Below are 18,838 nucleotides of genomic sequence, written 5' to 3'. Positions count from 1 at the left end.
AAACATATGAAAAATAATACTTTAAAATAAAAAGGACATAGAAAAGGAAAATAAACCAAAGCCAATCCAAAAAAAGTAAAATATTCAGAATTTTGGAAGATGAAATTAAACACTTTTCAGGGAATAAGTAGCTACCGAACTTATCAATCAGAGTTGTAGGGGTCTGTATAGGGTTCATGTCAACTCAATATATAGTCACATTTTTGAGGAGATGCGTGTCCGAATGTGTTATAACTATGCTGTAGACTTGACATAGAAGTCTAAATCAGCATTCAGGAGTTGTTTCCTAAATTAAGAAAACTAATAAACTGAGGTCACTCCATAGGGTAGGACCAATTTGCATCACTCTGTAATTTCTGACACACTTAGGACTTTTCCTACTCTGAGATGCTTGATAAATATGGGTGGTGATCACCAACAATGGCAAAACATTGACATGCTGACACAAATGTTCCAGGGGAACCTCCGGACTCTTATTCAGATAGATAGATAGATGGGATTAATAAAGTATCTATCTATTGTGGACTGTGCCCGGCAGTTTATCCCGGCCAAGGCCCCCAAGCCGCCAGATGGAGCCCTCCCTGCAGTATGGAGGTGCCCCTAAGACCAGCAGGGAGTCATGGACTATGTAGTTGTTATCCTCAGCCCTGCTGGATACCACAGGGGCCGCAAGAGGGAGCTGCAGGGAGGACCAAAGACTGAAGTGATACAAGATCACATGGACTGGGAACACTTCCGGGTCAGGGAATATTAAAGGACCGAGGGAACTCCCAGACGGTGAGCTGAGCTGGGTGGTAGGAGGGCAACGCGTCTGGGAGTGGAGGATTGTGATTATTGATTGGTTATTGAGTATTGATTTATGAATAGTGTGGAGTGGAGGGTGCTTAGTGCACGTAATTATTATAACCAGGTGTTTGACGTGGTACCTGAGGGTTCAAGGGAGCACTACTGCCCCCTACTGCGACACTATCTATCTAAGGGGAAATTCACATAATCCAGCAGCAGTATACTGATAAAAAAACAATATTAAATTAAATTAAATAGCAAAGTCAACAGGCATGGATTTTAGGAAGCAGAGGGTAGACCAGAATTCAATCTCCAATGGAAGGATTTTGTTGAAAGGATGAACAGCTTTAAATATTTTGGAGCAACCAACACTAATGAAATCTTGTTGTAGTGGACATAACACATTTTGGCTGTCATCAAGAGAACTCACCAGCACCTCCATCGGTTCTCATAAATTTCTGCAGGCTTACAGTTGAATCCATCCTCACCGGCTGCATCACATCCTGGTACAGCACCTTCTTGGCTCCCTGCAGATGGTGGAGAAGGATGCAGGAGCAGTTTATATCCATAGGTCATAAGGTTATTGGAGAGCCACTCATACAAACACATACGCATGCAAGAACAGATGCAGTATTTTATAGATACACGTACTGTTAACCACTCCTTTGCTTAAAACGTCCCTTGATAAACCCACAATTTATGGTTCTGCTTTGGATTGGTTGAAGTCCTACCTTTCTGACCAATCCTTTTGTGTCTTCTGGTCTAATTCCTTGTATTTTCTGCAAAAAGCTCTCCACCAGCATGCCTCCAGGGTCAATGTTTTTTTCCACTTCTCTTTTCTCTCCACATTAACTCCTTAGGCAAGGTTATTTATTTTCATGGCTTCCACTACCACTTCTATGTTGATGATCTACAGATCTTCCTCTTATTTCCCAATTACAACGCACAAGTTTCAGCCCAGCTGTTGCTCTCCCATCTCATCCTGGATGACTGATTATCACCTTTAAGTTACCCTTTCAAAGTGAAATATCATGTACTTTGAATCCTTTACTTTGGAATGTCTCACGGTCTGGAATCATCACTTTCATTTATTGACTATAGTTCTTAAGTGACCTAATCCTGTTATTTCCTTCTTCATAATATTAATATTGCTTCCTTCAGCTGCAATCCAACCTCTCCAGCTCCTCCATGATGCAGATGATTGACTGGTGATCTCTTCTCTTGGTTTCACTCCTACTACTCCTCTGCTTCTGTCTCACCACTGGCTTCCAGTTTCTGCAAGGATCTGGTTCAAAACTTGTCTTGAACTACGGTTCTTGAAATGACTCGGTTCTTCAACATCTCCAATCTTTGGTCTCTCCATACGTCCCTTCAAGAAGTCTCCATTCTGGCTCTACCTGTTGAATGACCATCCCTCCTATTCCCAGTCATGTCAAGACTGAACACTAAGGCTATTCTTGCTCCAAAGCTGTGGAATGATATCCATTGGGTCATTTAAACTACACACAATAATTTTTCTGTTCAGGCATCTTTTGAAAATGCATCGTCTCATTAAACATTTTAAACCTTCTTCTACAGGACATCTGCTGCTGTACTGCACAAAGAGTTTAAGAAACTGGGCGCGGGTCCTAGTCGAAACGCAGTTATAATTATTTGCCGGTAGGACACTCCCTCTTGCTCAATGTTTTGTTTTCGTTGTCTGTTGCTTTTCATGCTTGTACCTTCTAATCATTTTTGTATTTGTTTTAACTTGCTTTATAAGTCATCTTGGGCAAAGACATCTGCCAAATGTAAAATAATGTATAATAATCATAATCATATACAATCATCCCACGTTATCCAATTCAAATCTATTCCTGAAAAACCAGTCCAATCATGAAAAATTGGACATTGAAGACTACTCTCCCATTACAGTGTTCCACAATTTTCAACTTTTCTTTTACCTTTTGGGACCAATCAGGACCTTTTTACCTCACGCTCTCCAACTCTTCTACACACAACCTATTTTTCAAATTTGGACTTGTCAGTCCAGAGAACTCCTCATTTCTTGTCCGGTGTAGACCACTTCAAACAAGACATGCCAAGCTCTGGACCCAGAAGAGTTCACAGCTGGCTGCAGTACTAGATGTGTTTGGATTCTGGGGTGGCATCTGATTGATGGATCTCTCACTGCTGCCCCCCTGAGGCAGATATAGTTAAATTAAAAATTATTCAACCTCAAATTCCACAAAGGATTGTTTTCTGAAAAAGTCTTGGAAGGTTCTAGAGTGGCCATCACTTGAACTGCATAGAAATCCACTGGTGGGATGTGAAGAATGCAGTGGCACCATTATGTTTGCGACAGGTCATAACGACAAAAGGGTAATCTACTAAGTACTAAAGATGTTTGTCATGAAGGGGTTGAATAATTTTGAGACTGCAATGCTGCAATAGTGGCATTTGGTGTTGAATGTAACCCTAACCACTTGTAATATTAGTTGTGCTGAGCTATTTACATTTCTTGTTTGATTTGTTTATTGCAAACAGCTGAAAGTTTGTAATTTTGTCAAGAAACCTAATTTGCAATGGCGGTTGAATAATTTTAAGCGCTACCTTTTTGGACATCACGTTTTAAAACTCATGGCTGCTTACAGAGATCTCACTGATGCAAGATGACCCCCACCTTACATATCTTGATTGTTTAGCTCAATCTTTAATGGATGATCTAAAGGTTCAGCTGTCCCATCTACTGCATCCTCACCTTTTGGTTTCCTTGTCTACCCACTTTCACTGATTTTGCTGCAGTTCATCAGCTTCATTCAATCTCCTCCAGACATCATCAATAATTAGTTCATCTTTGTTTAATCCTGCATTGGCGGCTGCAAAATCATCAAGGTTTGAATTAAAAAGTGATTGATAACCTCATAGGTTATTTTCTTGAACAAAATACAGTGGAATCTCGGTTTGCGAGTAACTTGGTTTACGAGTGTTTTGCAAGACGAGCTAAATTTTTTAATAAATTTTGACTTGATAAACGAGCGATGTCTTGCAATACGAGCAGTATGGATACACTTTGTCTGCTGAGCGTCATGTGATCACAACTGAGCTGATGGTTCTTCTCTCTCTCTCTCCTTATCTCGTTCGCCCAGCGCGTCTCTCTCTCTCTCTCTCCTTATCTCGCTCCCCGTCTCTCTCTCTCTCTCCTTATCTCGCCCAGGCGTCTCTCTCTCTCTCTCTCCTTATCTCGCTCACCCGTCTCGCTCTCTCTCTCTCTCTCTCCTTATCTTGCTCGCCCGTCTCTCTCTCTCTCCTTAGCTCGCTCGCCCAGTGCGTCTCTCTCTCTCTCTCTCCTTATCTCGCTCACCCGTCTATCTCTCTCTCTCTCTCTCTCTCTCCATATCTCGCTCGCCCGTCTCTCTCTCTCTCTCTCTCTCCTTATCTTGCTTGCCCGTCTCTATCTCTCTCTCTGGCAATCGTCTCCTATTCTCCATCTGAGTCTGTATGCCTCACTTATATAGTCAACATCCGTACGAGCGTATACTGTTTACTACTGCATTGTGACTGTGTGTGTGTGCGCTGCGAAGTGCGAGTCCCCGTCTTGCACCACAAAACACAAAGCTGAGTCTCAGTACTTTAACAACACCAGCTGCCTTCAGCTTGAAACAGCAACATCGCTGTTATTTATTGCAGTGGGATCTTTATAATGTTCCTTGTATGACCCATTGACGGCAGGCGCTTATAGCATGTCTGCGATCTTTTTGGATGCGCTTATATGGCGAACTGCTACAGCGCTGGGAGACTGCGATTGCTTTGGGACGCTCTTCCGCGTGTCGTCCCGTTGGGTGGAATCCCACATGAGTTTAGAAACTCACTCACACCAGCCATGATTGTTTTTAAAAGGTAAAGTGCAAGTTAATTCATTTTATGTATTTTTACTTTATATTTTGTATTAATCATTTTATATGAATAGTTTTGGGTTGTGGAACGAATCATCTGAGTTTCCATAATTTCTTACGGGGAAATTCGGTCTGATATACGAGTGCTTTGGACTGCGAGCGCGTTTCCGGAACGAATTATGATCGCAAACCGAGATTCCACTGTACAAGTGTTTCTCTGTAACATATTCTATTGAGACCATGCAATGGACAAAGCAAGCCCAAAAAAAAAAAAACAACTAACAGTTTTGTACAGTAATGTATTACTTAGCTTAAACAGGGTGTAAAATTGTTATAGTCCAATTACAGTTAACTTAAATATTTTAGCCAATACACAACAAGTCAATTCTAGGTAGATTTTAAAGGCACAATACAGTAGGTGTAAAGACTCTATTGAAATTCTTACCTGTATGTGGGAATTGATACTCTAAACACACCACACTTGGTCAGCAGAACTTTCTTGCCTTGAAACACGTCTTCCTTACCTGTAAAATACATCATATTATGTTACCCTCTTTTAGAAGACATTCAGTTCTACACGCACATTGCTAACATACTGTATATATTGTCGTGCACGTATGCTTTGGAGACACTGTCAAGACTGATAAAGGTAAACAGCTCCACCATGGCTCAAGAGACAGGGTTGCTGTTAACTGCCTCTCCCCTTTTCATCATTAAGAGATTTTCAAAGATCTCAAAGACATTGATAAAGTAGATCCAGCAGAATTCTCTCAACTTAACAGTTAATCGTGTACTTAAGGACACCAGTGGCATTTAAAGTGAAGTGCACCAAGGAAAAAAAGCCAGGAAACATTCTCTACGCAGAATTATGGAAATCTGGAGAAAACTACCAAGACATGGAGAAGCAGAAGCCCTTGACAATTTTTAAGAAGTATCTGGATGAGATATTAGGACAGCTTAGCTATTAGCTAAACCTCTCATTTGTCACATTTCTTTGGTTCTTATGAATCAAGTCTGAGGTCATCATTCTTTTACCTGATGTACTTTAGATTTGAGTTTATTAAGCAGGATTTTACCAGGGTGGTACCCCAACACTTTAAATGTCCTCTGTCTATAAAGTGATGCATTGATTTATAGCCAGCCAAGTTGAGGCAATTCATACTTACAGCCGAGGGTCATAGGAAAACAACAGGGTAAAAATATTCTAGAAGTTGCCCAAACCAGTGATTTTATTATTTGACAGGATTTCTGACTCTTGTAGGGTCCTTCAAAGTTTATTTGGACTGGCACTGCTCTACAGGGCTAATTCTTTTGTATTTGGCCCACACCGCCTTCCTTACACCAGCGTTTCTTAACCTTCATGGTTACACACCCAAGTATTGCCTTTTTAAATTCATTGATAACGCACTAGCAGTAATTGTAAATTGCCCACTTAGCTCACTTAAAAACAAAGAAACACATTGCCAAACCAACAACTGCAACCCATGACCCACTGGCAGCGAGATTCAGTGGCGCCTTACACAGACCCGGCCGGGAGCTGCTGGGACATGATCAGTTTGTGCTTCTCATACCGGTAGTTAAAGTACGTGTACCTGTGAAGCACACCAGACCCACGGAGTCTCAACTGCAATGACCAGAACACTTCAGGACTAACATATGGCTCGTCCCAAATGGAGCTGTAACTTGGCACATGACTGCATGTATGTATTCTAAAAGCTAGCCCGGCCACAGACAGACGCAACACCAGTGTCCAAAACACACGCTATTTATTTCTTCAATTATGTACAGTGGTTCCATGCACTCACACATTGCTCCTCAGTCTTTCTCTCTCTTCTTGGCCTCCTCCACTCCTCCCTTGTAAGCTCCGTCTTTCTCCTCCCGACTCTGGCTCCTCGAAGGGAGGGAGGTGGCCCTTTTTTTATCATGCCCCGGATGTGCTCCAGGTGCTTGATGATGGTCTTCCAGCAGCACTTCCTGGTGCGGTGGAAGTGCTGCCCTTGCACCCGGAAGCACTCCGGGCATACACAGTTTCCTGGAGAGGTAGCACTTACTGGTGTGGCAGAGGCTATGTCCTTCAGGCCTCAGGAACCATCCAGGCAGCCCCTTGGGCCACGGACCCCCCACAGGGTTGAGCTTCCAAGCTCCGCATCCGTGGTCCTTGATGGAAATCAGAGGGGCTACCCTCTTGCGTCCAGGGAAGATATTGCCCCCCTTTCCGGTCCTTCCCTGATCCAGGCGTCCTGGACAGGGCAAGGTCCCTAGCCGTCAGCCACACTAGGTATGTACTTATATATATAAATAAATAAATAAATAAATAAACACACACAAGGGGGCTGTTCCATGAAGCAAACTAAACTCAAAATCCAGGCTTATTTCGATAATCCCGGCTTAATTTCTCGAAAGTCGGTTCCACGAACGAGGCTAACCTGAAGCTCCGCTTAATTACTATGCCAACATATGCTCTTGGACAAGCCTGCTCCGTGGCAGGTTAGTTGTGAAGCTTAGCTTAGCTTGATGAATATGATTGGACAAGCCATGTGATGTCACAGCACGACATTCTGCGGGGCTGGGATTATTCTGCTGCTGTTCTCTCCCTCTTTCGCACACATCGACCCTCCAATATAAAATTATTACAGATTACATGCAGGCGATTCTAATTACTTAGAAAGTATAAAATGACAAGGAGTGCATTGAAGGCTTTTACATGAATAACCATGGCGTGCCCATTTATTCATAATCCAGTTGATGAGGGAGCGAGGCTCATTCGTAGAGCTTTAAGGCAACAGGTTTCACAATTACTTCGGCCCAGGATAGATCCGTTGCATTTTGCGGATGATTATTTATACGAGCGCTATAGATTTAGTAGACACAGTATTGCATATTTGTGTCGGTTATTGGAACCTTACACTTCTAAAAACACGTCGCTCTAAAGCCCTTACGGTTGCACAGTCTTTGTGTATCGCTTTGCGTTATTTTGCCAGTGGTTCATTTCTGTACAGTGTGGGGGATGCTGAACATTTAAGCAAAGCTACAGTGTGCCGTGAAATCAGGAAGGTTTGCGTTGCATTAAAGTCCTTTTTAAATATATTCATTACCTTTCCTGGCCACCGAGGAATCCTTGCCATTAAGGAAACCTTCTTTGGAATTAATGGTGCTTAATCTTTAAACATCTACTCATTTACAGCACATAAATCATTACCTGATAAGTAACTGAATTTAATTTGTCAGGCTTTCCTAACGTCATTGGAGCCATTGACTGTACACACGTGAGGATAAAGGCTCCAGCAGGTCCAACAGAGCCTGATTACATAAACCGCAAATCATATCACAGTATTAATGTACAGGTAAGTACTGAGAATATCTCACATTTATATACAAGAGGTGAAAGTGTAGTCGTCCAACATTAGCAATGTATGTCATTACCATTTCCTAAAATGTTTCAGATGGTATGCACTGCTGAACATCTAATTTCAAACATTGTGGCAAAATGGCCAGGATCAGTACATGATGCTAGAAATTTTCGCGAGTCTTCACTGGCTCAAAGCCTCAGACAAGGCAAGTCAACTAAAATTCACAGATATACTATAGTTTATTATACTACAATCTAATGTGTCTACTTTCCATTATAGGAATTTTTCCTGGTGTGCTGCTTGGTGACAGAGGATACCCATGTCTACCGTTTCTTCTCACACCATAATACAGATCCTGCAACACAAGGAGAAAGACATTTCAAACATGCCCATTGTAAGACAAGGGCACGCATTGAAATGACATTTGGACAGTTAAAATCCAGGTTTAACTGCATGCCTGCGGCATCTCCGAGTTACACCAGACAGAGCGTGTGACATTGTAGTAGCCTGTGCAGTTTAAAGTACCTTACAACTGGTAACAAAATGCATATGTAAAAGGAAATTTTAATGACTATACATTTTGAAGGCTTGAAACTGTTCTCATTTAGTTGTTAAATAGTCTGACATCCTTAACACAAAAGTTACTAAAATCATGTTCTTACGCATTTAACTTGTCAGCTATTTTCTGCCATGCAGCCTCACGAGCTTTGATAATACAGCTCCTGTTCCCCTTTCTAATTATTATAGCTTTGTAGTCCTCATAGGCTTGTAATAATAATTCTTGCTCCGCCTGCGAAAAAAACGCAGCTCTTTCCTTAGTTTCCATTCTTACTTATCCAGCATCGATTAACAAGGCTGCCTTTTATATCGCGTGGACGCGCACGGGCCTCGCTTATCAAGCTTGGCTTGAATTAGCGGAGATTAAATACACCTGAATTTTGTTCGTGGAACTCAATGAGCCTGAAGTGAACTGTTAGGCTAACTCAAGCGAGGCTATTACAAATAATCCTCGATTTTATAAACTCGCTTCGTGGAACAGCCCCAAGGTATACACATATAGCTCTTCCAAGAAACAGATATGTAACTTTGTAAAACAAAATGAATACTAAACATCAGAAATCATTGATGATAATATACTAAAACAGTTTTTCAAATATATGACAACTTTATCGTTTTCATTCAAGTTCATTGGCAAGAGCAAACCACAGAGATATTCAAACAATGCAATATAAATGTGTGTACTAACACAACAATTACAACTTATGCTTGATTAGATGTCCATTACAAGAAACCCCAGCCATTCCTTACAATTTGTTTCCATTGTTGTATTGTTTTTCACGCTCTGCTGAAGCCCTCTGACAATTCAAACAGCAAAATGACTTCTGTCCAGCTTTTGTAGTGATGTGGCTGCTAACTGTACATTTGAAAGAAAATTGCTTACCACATTCAAAACAGCAATATCACTTCTTCCCAGTAGGAATTCTTGTTTGGTAGTTCATTTTTAGGCTACCTCTTAGGGTTAATTTGTCCATTAGGGTTTGTCTTGTGCATCATTAAGATTGGGGTAAAACTCACTCATTACTCATGAGATGCTGTTACAGTTTTTACAGATCGCTGTAAGAGCTTCACATAGTACTGTACCTGCATTGCCCTCATTCATGCCTCTTTTTGCAGTTTATAGGAGTGATACTAATCAGCAGGCTGTCTACTTGCACCTGGAAATTCTTTGTTAATTTCTGTGGACCCCTGTATTAGTGACATAATTTTGGTGGTCCTTGTTTCACATCTACTGTATTTTCATGTGGATTTCATATACATTCATTCACATAGTAGACACTTTTACCCAAGGCAACTTAGAAAAGAGGTCAACATAATCGAGTAAACAGCACTCTGGCAGACTGTTTGTAAACAAGTGTTTCAGGACGAGGTTACAAAACATAAAATACATTTCCTGGTATTTATTTTGTTGGGATTGGTGTGTCCCACGTGACTAGTACCTCCTCATTTTCCTTTACTCTGTTTGGGCGGTGGTTTCACTCTCCCTCTACTCCTGGTTGCTTTATGTATTTTTTTTTTTGTTGTGCCAATATTTAGTGACTAGGAATCAGGCAAGTTTACTGTTTCTTTGGACTGTAAGTGCTACACAGGATTATCTGGCATCCCAGCTGGAATGAGTATGGGGCTCTTACTCGGACAGGAGGACAAGATAAGGGAGTAATTGGGGGAGTTGGGGGTTTGGCACCTAAATTTGGATATTTTCATCCTCCATTCACTAGGTGGTAGCATCCCAGTAACCACATGGGAAACCATGCAGGGCATGATGGGAATTGTGCTGAGAGTCCACCCTGCTGGGTTTCATGGGAGTCGCTAAGGTGTGCTACAGGGATTCATGAGGTTTACTTTACAGGACTTCGCCCAGACCCGGAGTCCTTGCTTCAGGTTAAGTCCTGGTACCAGAATTACACTCAGGTCTGACATACCGCAGAAGGTCAGATGACTTTCTTTAAAGTGGATGGACAGAGACGGGATGGAAGGAGGAAAGCAAGAAGACTACTGTGTTTACTGGTACTTGTGTGACCTTAAAGAAACCTGTTGCGAGTTATTTTGTAATAAATGCATCTGTTTGTTCTGTGTGTCAGTTGTTTCCGAGGCTTGAGGCTCAGTGACGCCCACTATCTGTCACAGGATATAAAACTTTCAGCAATCACTACCTTGCAAATCGGCACATTCCACATTTATTGTGTTTTCCATAGTTTCTATTTCCATTTCTCTCCAATGTGAGTTCTCTTGTGGCTGTTAAGACTGCTCCTGTCAGAGAATCTTTTGCCACATTCAATACAACTGTATGGTTTCTCTCCAGTATGAATTCGTACGTGGGTCTGAAGATGGCTCATGGTTGAGAATCTCTTGTCACACACAGAACAACAATAGGGTCTTTCTCCTGTATGGATTCTTTTGTGGGTCTGGAGATGGCTCATTTGTGATACTCTTTTTCCACAATCAGAACAAGAATACGGCTTCTCGCCTGTGTGAATTCTTTTATGGATCTCCAGATGGTCTCTTTTGGAAAATTGTTTGCCACATTCAGAACAGGGAAAGGGTTTCTCACCAGTGTGAATCCTTTTGTGAGTCTGAAGGTGATTCCTCCTTGAAAACTGTTTCCCACATTCAGTGCAGCAATATGGCTTCTCTCCAGTGTGAGTCCTCGTGTGGGTGTTAAGACTGCCTCGGTCACAGAAGCTCTTACCACATTCAGAACAGCAGTATGGTTTCTCTCCAGTATGAATTCTTGTGTGGGTCTCAAGATGGTCTCTTTTTGAAAATGCTTTACCACATTCGGAGCAGCTGTAGGGCTTCACTTCAATGTGAGTCCTCATGTGGGTGTTAAGACTGCTGCTGCTGGAGAATCGTTTTCCACATTCAGAACAGCAGTATGGCTTCTCTCCAGTGTGAATTCTTTTATGGGTTGCCAGATGGTCTTTTCTTGAAAACTGTTTTCCACACTCAGGACAGCCATATGGCTTCGGCTTTGAATGGTTCAACTGGTCTCCCTTTTGTTCAGAGTTGCTTTTTAAACTTTTACTTTTCTCATGGCAGGTGTTAACTGTGTCTAAGCGTGATTGTTTCACAACAGGCCAAGAACTCAACTGTAAACAACCCAATGTCAAAATGTCTGATCCAGATGCGGATTTTTTCATATTTTCATGTTGCAGTGTCTGCTGTGGTCTGTCATGAAGATGCATCTGAGCAGATAAAGATGAGGAAAAGCTGGAACTCTCCTGCTTATCTGCAGATAGACATGAAAAAAAAATCACAATTGTTAGTAATAGCGATTGACAAAGTTTGCACAAGTGACTGCCATTTGGCATAAATCAGGCATAGATAAGAATAAAAAAAACATACACACACAACAGGACAATAGGACTTTATTTTGATTCTCACCAATTTACTATACACTTTGGTATGTTTGTGGTCCTAAGTACCAAAGAAATATAGAACTTGGAACAATGTTGACAAGACACAGAAATCAGGTTTTAATTGTTATGGTCTTATGGGGACTCTGCAGTGCCTTTTGTGTGGTTAGTAGAGCTGTAAAAAGAGTCAGTGCTAGAGTGTAGATGAACAATGTAACAAAATATTGTAAGAAATTAAAATACTTTTAATAAAGTTCAGTTTTATATGAATGTTATTTAATTTGGTAAATACACAGAGAAATAAAATTAATTCACACCATGTTTGTGTAAAAAAAAAAAAAAATCACTATCAGGTTTGCGTTTTGCTGTTATAAGCAAGTTTTTTTTAGGTTTTCATTACATTTTTTAGTTTTATTTTGTATTACATTCCATTTTCTGTTTTTATTTCTTTTGCAGCAATTAGCTTTTAGTTTGTCACATTTTATTAGCTTTGATTTACTCACATAAGGTTGCTAGAAAAAAATATTTTGTAAATGATTAATCTATCAGCTATTTTTCAATAAATCTAATGACCTTTATCCCCCCAAATAATTCAAATAAGAATCTAAATGTGTTGCATTCAAATATTTACTGAATAATTTGATTCATAGAATTTAAAAACATAACATGGAAAAAAGCTAGAACTAGAAAACAAACATAATTATCAATAAAAAATCCAAGTCAAAAAGGCTGTAAAGTAAAAACATTTGAATAATAATGGATATAAAATAAACTTGGTCTTAACAGTACAACCTAAAACAAAACCAAATCATTATTAACAACAGCAGTAATAATCTTCTCTCTCTCTCTCTCTCTCTATATATATATATATATATATATATATATATATATGATTTATATACAGGGTGGTCCAGATCTTATTATGCAGATCCAGATCGTCTCGATGACTTTGATTTATGTGGGGATGATTCCAGTTTGGCGTGAAGACGATTCTTCATGTCGTCAGTTCACTCACTTCTCGATGGTCCGGGATTTTTCGAGTGATTTTCTATGTAATAAACTTAATAAGTTATAGTGTAATGAAAATTGCATAATTAGATCTGGACCACCCTATATAAATCCTAAGCCTAAAAGTGCAACGATTTTATGTGATGTTTTTTCTCACCCTTGAAATCGGGCTTATTAACAAACAAAAACAAAAAACATACATACATACATGTTTGGTATCCTTCTATTTCAGAATTTATCAAACTTTAATGTGATGCTGTTAGATTTTCATTTTTTATTCCGTGAATTCAAATTATAAACTAACAAATATCAAGAACTCGCATCCCTTGAGACGAGACTTTGAGTCAAGAGATATCACCACATCCAGGGCCGGAAATAAAACACAAACAGTAGGACAGCTACTGTAGAAGCTTTTAAATGTTTGAAGTACCGTGTGAGCTGCACATCATGTGGTACAGCAGCAGGAGCAGCAAGCCAGCAGCTGATCGAGCAAAGAGGAGGTTTAAAAAAAAAACAACTATTTGTTTTCCATTGTGTCACCATTGAAGAGGGGGTTTCGGAGGAGAGACTATGTCTCCTTGGGGTGCGTTCAGCCCCACTCTTCACAACGCGAGCGGCAAAGACGCAAAGTGGCTGGTGCATAGCGCAGAAAAGGGGTGGGATTGGCAAGTGAAACAAATCCCCTAGTAATAACAATAATAGTAATTTCTTTACATTTACATTGCACTTTTCTCACACCTCAAAACGCCTTGCAAACTCCACACAAGGAGGATGCAGGATGTAAACCCTTGATCTCCTTACTGTGAAGGAGCAGCACTACCATTAGACTTTAGTGTGGTTTTAGACCCGAGTGTTACAATGGATCCACTCTTACTTCACATGTATTTTTAAAAAATCATTTTATATTGAGATTGATGTTATTCATAGATATCATGAATATACTGTACTGTACTAGGCATATTTGGAAACTGTAGGCTTAATAATGTTTGTAAAGTATAAATGATATCAACTGAAATAATGCAGGATACTGGCAACTCCTATCTGTTAAAGGCAAGACTCGGGTAAAAAAACAATATTCTATACTTTTACAACCACAGAAAATTAAATAATTATAAGTTAAAGTTTCCTGTAACACTTATGTTCTGAAGGGGCAACAACTGCACAATGAGCTTTTTAAATGCCCCTTGCTTGTTATTGCCATCACCCCATTTAAACATTTATTTTTTTTTTACAAAACCAGTGACGGGCATGGCTGAAAATACTGTATGTATGTAAATCTGGCTGATCATTTTAAATTCCTGATGTTAAGCGCTCGGAGCATGGGAAAAGTGCTATACATGTAAAATGCTTTATTATTATTATTATTATTATTATTATTAGGCTTGTAGGCAATTTTTCCCTTTTTCAAAAGAAACCTACTAGATGCCTTAATAAGTAGGTTAACACGCAAGTGCACAGTTAATAACCCATCTGCAAAAGGTTCTGTACAACAACAATTTAATTCAATCTTATGCAAAACAATTAAAAAACTAAAACTCTGTTTCAGACAAAAGGGGGTGAAGAGAAGAAATGGGAGAATAATGTTACACTACACACACACATTCCTAAGCAGCATTCAGGAGAACTTGCAAGTTGCACTTCTAGGGCCCTCACCTCCGGCAATACGCGTGTGAGGAGAGGTTTGTGGTATTCAATATTTTAAATAAATAATCGGGTGTCTCAGAGCATGCAGGCTCAAGGTGGGTGCAAGTGAACTTGCAAGCGTGTACACGAAGATCATGGGGTGACAGGCCCATCGTGCATTCACAGGCAAATGCAAGCGGGTCTGTCAAGTGCTTCATTCACACCTCGATGCATGTGGAGGACAACACCTGCACCCAATTGGCCCTATAAAGTGAGTCCATATGGCATAAATGGGTAGAGAAGAAAGAGAGAGAAGGGGGTTAAAGGAAAGAATAACAGAGACAATATTATAGGGAGATGCTAGCGTGTGGTAGAAAGGAGACAGGCAGCTAGTTACAGAGTTCTGAAGGCTCAGGAGCGCATGGCCGGCGCTCCAGAGGGCTGAAAAGGTTCACTTCAGTTGAGCATCTTGTGGTAGCTGGGGTGATCTGTCACTCGGGGGCTCTCGTGTAGTAAGGCCAGGGAGTGGCAACGGGATTTGGATGAGAAAAGCTCTGCATTGGCTGTGCCTGTTGGAAATACATCTCCTCTGGCTGCAGGATCCCATTTGGGGTAAGCAGAGGAGATGTCGAGTTTTTATAAGGATGCAAGTGGAATTTAGAGACTTTAGAACAGTTTCCTGCCCCATGTTTATAGCTCCCTTTTATGGATATATATTGATAGATATTCATAGCCAGTGGGTAGTGGGCAGTCTTTTATCCTTGGAACCCCTGTATTTTTTTCCCGCAGCCTAACTGAATTTGGTTTTTTTTTTTTGGTCCTCACAGTCATCTGACCTTACCTTTTCCTTTTCTTAAATATTATTGTTTAATCTTAATTTTTCATGCAACTTTATCTTTGACGTCTTATAAAGCACTTTGAACTACATTTTCTGTATGAAAATTTGCTATATAAATGAATGTTGCCGTTATTTAACTTTTTAACCATCACTATGAACTTGATTTTATTGGATTATTTATTGATTATTTTTCTGAAACACTGCACCTTTGGACACTGTCTTTGAAATAAAACGCAGGAAAACACTTTGCATCACCCCTTGCTAACTATGGTCCCAATTTGCCCAGCTCATCCTTGGGTACATTATCAATGGTTCCAGGTTCAAATGGCTTCTGAAAGTGACCATGCGTGGAGACAACACAAACTGCAAACAGCGAGGGCAGTTGGATGTTCATCTGCCTTTCTGCATGGACTTGAGAATGTGGAAAAAGCCCAGAAACATTTTAGTTAAGACGTGCTTATTTTCACAGGTTTTATAGATTAAAATCAGAATGTTGCTAAGCTGTACAGCCTCCACATTTGCAATCTAAACTGCAGAAGAAATATGGTTTCTTTTCAAAAAAGCCAACTTTCTAGCAGCAGCATCTTCTCATTTGCAGATTGGTGGACAACTGGGTGTTGCTATGCCTCAGACTCTTAGATTGGTTCAAGGCTTCCAGTGTCAGGAAATTCAAGAAACCAATAACTATTATGTTCTGTTGTCACTTTAACCTTTAATCTTTAAAGAACTTGATTTTTCTTTTTCAAGAAGCGACATCACCGCACACATTTACTCGTTCAAGTGATTGATTTGTGATATTTGCGGACAAATCCATCTATTCCCAAACTCAGGCAGTGTATTTTTCTCTGGGAATTAATCTAACTTTGGTTAAGTACTTTTGAAGTCACCACTTGAACTGTGTCAATAACAGAAATAGAAATTAAGTTTTTCCATGTATATCAAGAATTTCTAATTCCAATTTCTGCAGCAAAGAGCCCATGGAAGTCATTAAATAGCCCCGTGCTTCACTGGACACACTCAGGCAGAGGAATGGAACCACAAAAACAAACCCACTGTAACAAGGTTAAAAATGAAGTTGGAGCCCCTGAAGCTCTAAAATAAGGGCACAACTATCCATTTATCCATATATTTTTCCCCCAAGTCCACTTATCAAGGGCATGGTCATGGGTTAGTTAGGCATCTGGCACAAAGCAGGAATAAAATGTGGATGGGACTTATGTTCATCTGAGGGTGAACACACTTTCACGCAAACACATCAGGGCCAATTTAACATAACCAATCAACATGCCTTGCATATCTCTGGATGGTGGCAGGAAACCTTAGCACTTAAAAGATAACCCACAAGGACACAGTGTGAACATGGAAACTCCATGCAGGGAGCACCCAGGGCTTGAACCGTGGTCTCCTCCAAGTAAATGACTGGATTCAAACTGAACTATTTATAGGATTCTGCTATCTGATTGCTCACAGCATCCTTGGTCAAATCAATCTCATTTCTACTTTGGTATGTGCGCGGTTTGGTTCGAGTCCTACAAAGGCCTGACACTCCATTCTCTCTGGAAGCTGCCTGGGAGCCTAAACTGGACAGACTTCATTTACTCCAGAACACATGGACGAATAAACAGATTTCAGGAATTGAGTGTGATCCAACAGTCATACCTCCACGCACTTCAGAAGAGGTCTTCCACCCGAAGCTAAGCATGTTCTGGCCCGGCTAGTACTTTGTTGGGTGATCATCTAGAAGAAGCTTGGGTTGCTGCTAGAAAAGGTGTTGGCGAGGCCTGCAGGTGATGCTTACCCTGTGTTTTGAATGTGGATCCCAGTGCAGTGATGGGGACACTGAGCTTTAAAAATAGCACCATCCTTCAAACACATAAAATCATTATATATATATATATATATATATATATATATATAACACAAAATGTGCCTAAACAAGAAAAATAACAAAAAGGTACAAATCTGAAAAATTCATTTTTTCCCAAAAACCAAACTCCAGTGTGAGTTTGTAAACGTAATGCATTGCCATCTACCTTTGATAGTGTGCTATAGTGGGTTGTCTTTTACCACCTGAGCAATCAGAAGTTCTAAACTTGAGTAAGTTGCCGTTTCAAATCAGACAGTTAGTTTACTGTCACTGAATAATTTGACGTTTCATTTGTTATGCCGCATTTTGCCAGATGATGATGTGATAGGGGATCAGTGATCGGATCACAATTAATACATATACGAATTGCTGTAAGGGTTCAATTTTAAAGCAGACAGCAAGTGTGCCACTTGCATGCAGGCATAAATTCATGCTCTTGTCTAAGCTACTAGAGTGTAACATGGAGCGATGCAGAGGAAATGTTGTATGGGGCCCCTTGATTATGTATTTGTCTTTTCACTTATTCTTAGTTTTCAAACATTATTTTGTTTTAGTTAACAAAAATGAATACCCCCCCTCCCTCCCCAAACAACATGTCTAATATTAGTTTCTTAATGAGATAAACACTGGTTATTCAGTCCTGGACCATTCAAAAATGTGCTGTGTGTACTTTAGTCACATTTTAGTTGTTAATAATGATAATAAACATTACTTTAGTTTCAAAAACCCAAAAAATGATGCAAATTTAGTGTTTGCTAATTTATTTTCATGGCGTCACACAAATGTACATAGTGGAATCATTATGGCTCTTATATGGAAAAAGTGATACCACTATGGAAAGAGGGGGGTTCGGTTATTAACCACATTATCTTTTCCCTAAGCATTTCCAAGGGGGCCTGAACACACCGCAAAATCCTCCAGAGCCCCATCCCTACCTGGCCAAGGGATATAAAGAGAGCCATCAGACAGAAGTCAGGGTCTTCATTTTTGGACTCATCTGGAGAAAAGATAAAGAGCGAGACTGCTACATTGACCCACTTCACTGAACAGCAGTACAATTATTAACAGCAGTAGCAGAGTATTTGACGGATTGTATAATTCATGTTTGTTCTTTAAACAGGGAGTAACAAGTTGGTCCCCCAGCCTTTGAATCTGTATGCACCCCTAATCCTACAAGGAATTAAGTATGCTGTTTCAGTAGCCCAGCTAACTGCACATTTTGAAACACTAAATACTACTTTCTTTTGGAATGATCTGTAGTCAGATGTATGCAAGGTTATCGTCCCATCCAGGATTGGAGCCTTTCTTACTCCCAGTAAAGCAGGTATAGGCCCGGCACCCTAGTGACCCTGAGGTGGTTAGAAAACAAATGGCTGGTCAGACAAATGTAGTCATGTTTATACCAATCCTAGTATAAAACAGAAGTCTCTGTTCCTTTACCACAGCTGTGCATAGTGCTTTATTTAGAAGGTGAAAAATCTCACCATGCAGTAAACAGACAATTGATTGGTCACGACAAGCTCTCAAAGCATTCCTGAACTGTGTACTTTTAGGTCACACCTAATCCTATTATGGCA

The 18,838-nt window shown here is 40.2% G+C and overlaps 1 protein-coding gene across 1 annotated transcript in view; it reads right to left on the bottom strand.

The window, feature by feature from the left end:
• Positions 1-10,256: 10,256 nt before the first annotated feature.
• Positions 10,257-18,838, bottom strand: part of LOC120534468 (zinc finger protein 271-like) — a 47,435-nt gene continuing 38,853 nt past the window's right edge. The window contains exon 4 of the mRNA XM_039762067.1: positions 10,257-11,536. Coding sequence (XP_039618001.1) covers positions 10,768-11,536 — 769 coding nt within the window. The 3' untranslated portion in view covers positions 10,257-10,767. The remainder of the gene's footprint in view (positions 11,537-18,838) is intronic.

This window comes from Polypterus senegalus, chromosome 8 (genome assembly GCF_016835505.1).
Source record: "Polypterus senegalus isolate Bchr_013 chromosome 8, ASM1683550v1, whole genome shotgun sequence".
Classification (NCBI taxonomy): Eukaryota; Metazoa; Chordata; class Cladistia; order Polypteriformes; family Polypteridae; genus Polypterus; species Polypterus senegalus.
Note: the sequence above shows the minus strand (reverse complement) of the source record. Positions and strands in the feature narration are given on the sequence as shown.